General features: G+C 65.0%; 1 protein-coding gene across 5 annotated transcripts in view; it reads left to right on the top strand.

Moving 5' to 3' along the window:
• Window positions 1-1213, top strand: part of LMX1B (LIM homeobox transcription factor 1, beta) — an 81132-nt gene that overhangs the window by 76978 nt on the left and 2941 nt on the right. For 2 of the 5 annotated variants that reach the window (XM_012639691.1, XM_012639690.1), the window contains exons 5-6: window positions 930-1007; window positions 1122-1188. The exons of the other annotated variants lie outside the window; for them this stretch is intronic. In XM_012639691.1, the coding sequence (XP_012495145.1) occupies window positions 930-1007; window positions 1122-1188 (145 nt within the window). The remainder of the gene's footprint in view (window positions 1-929; window positions 1008-1121; window positions 1189-1213) is intronic. 5 annotated transcript variants of the gene reach the window in all.

Below are 1213 nucleotides of genomic sequence, written 5' to 3'. Positions count from 1 at the left end.
CTCTCTCCTAGAGGGAGAGGCAATCACACTCCATTCCAGCCCAGTTCAGAAGTCGTTAGGGACCCATTTCTCAGACGAGAAACCAGAGGCTCCAATTTAAACGTCTTCTGTGTCCAGCCAACCTCCATGGCTCCCGTGCAAGCCCTGATCACACGTAGACCCGAGCACACTTCTGTGTGTATCACACACAGGCACGTGCACAACCATGCGTGTGCACCTGTGTACCTGTTTCCCACGTGGGTCTGCATCAAAGCCGTCTTGAGTTTGTGTGCACCTAAGCGTGCAGCTGTACGTGTGCGTGTGCACGTCTGTGGTCCGCAGCGTGCTGTGTTCACTCTGCAGGTCCACCTGTGTGGGGACTGTGTGCTGGGGAAGGGACACGCAGGGCACGGGGGCGGGAGATGAGGGGCCAGGGCAGGGAGGTAGACGTGATCCCGAGGGCACTGGGGGGCCATGTGGGTGTCGGCAGAGGGCACGGGGGCCATCGGGCAGCAGGTGGCATGAGGGCACAAGTCTGGGGCCTGGGCCACCCCTCGGCCCTCGCTGATAGGCCCGGTTGCGTCCCCCACAGTGAAGAGCGAGGACGAGGACGGGGACATGAAGCCGGCCAAGGGGCAAGGCAGCCAGAGCAAGGGCAGCGGGGATGACGGGAAGGACCCGCGGAGGCCCAAGCGACCCCGGACCATCCTCACCACGCAGCAGCGAAGAGCCTTCAAGGCCTCCTTTGAGGTTTCCTCCAAGCCCTGCCGGAAGGTGAGGGGCGGCTGGGGCGGACACCCCACACCCGCTGCCTTCTCGGATCCTGCCCACTCTGCGCTTGCTGGGGGCAGGACATCCCTCCACCTCCCCCATCTGCCCCGCACCCCCAAACCTGCCGATTCCCAGCCGCTGCCCCTGCAGGCCTGACCTGTCTCCTCTCTCCGGGCCAGGTCCGGGAGACGCTGGCAGCTGAGACGGGCCTCAGCGTGCGTGTGGTCCAGGTCTGGTTTCAGAACCAAAGAGCAAAGGTGAGTGGCCACCTCCAGGCACTGCTGGCCCCCGACAAAGGGCAGGCGGAAGACAGGGGTCCACATGTGGGTGGGGCAGGGAGGGGTCCGGCCTGAACCGTGCTCTCCCTGCAGATGAAGAAGCTGGCCCGGCGGCACCAGCAGCAGCAGGAGCAGCAGAACTCCCAGCGGCTGGGCCAGGGTGAGCCGGGGCTGGGGCTGGGGAC

Source organism: Propithecus coquereli, unplaced genomic scaffold (genome assembly GCF_000956105.1).
Source record: "Propithecus coquereli isolate 6110/MARCELLA unplaced genomic scaffold, Pcoq_1.0 Scaffold142, whole genome shotgun sequence".
NCBI classification, from domain to species: Eukaryota; Metazoa; Chordata; class Mammalia; order Primates; family Indriidae; genus Propithecus; species Propithecus coquereli.
The sequence above is the reverse complement of the archived record's forward strand: the minus strand, read 5'-3'. Positions and strand labels throughout refer to the sequence as shown.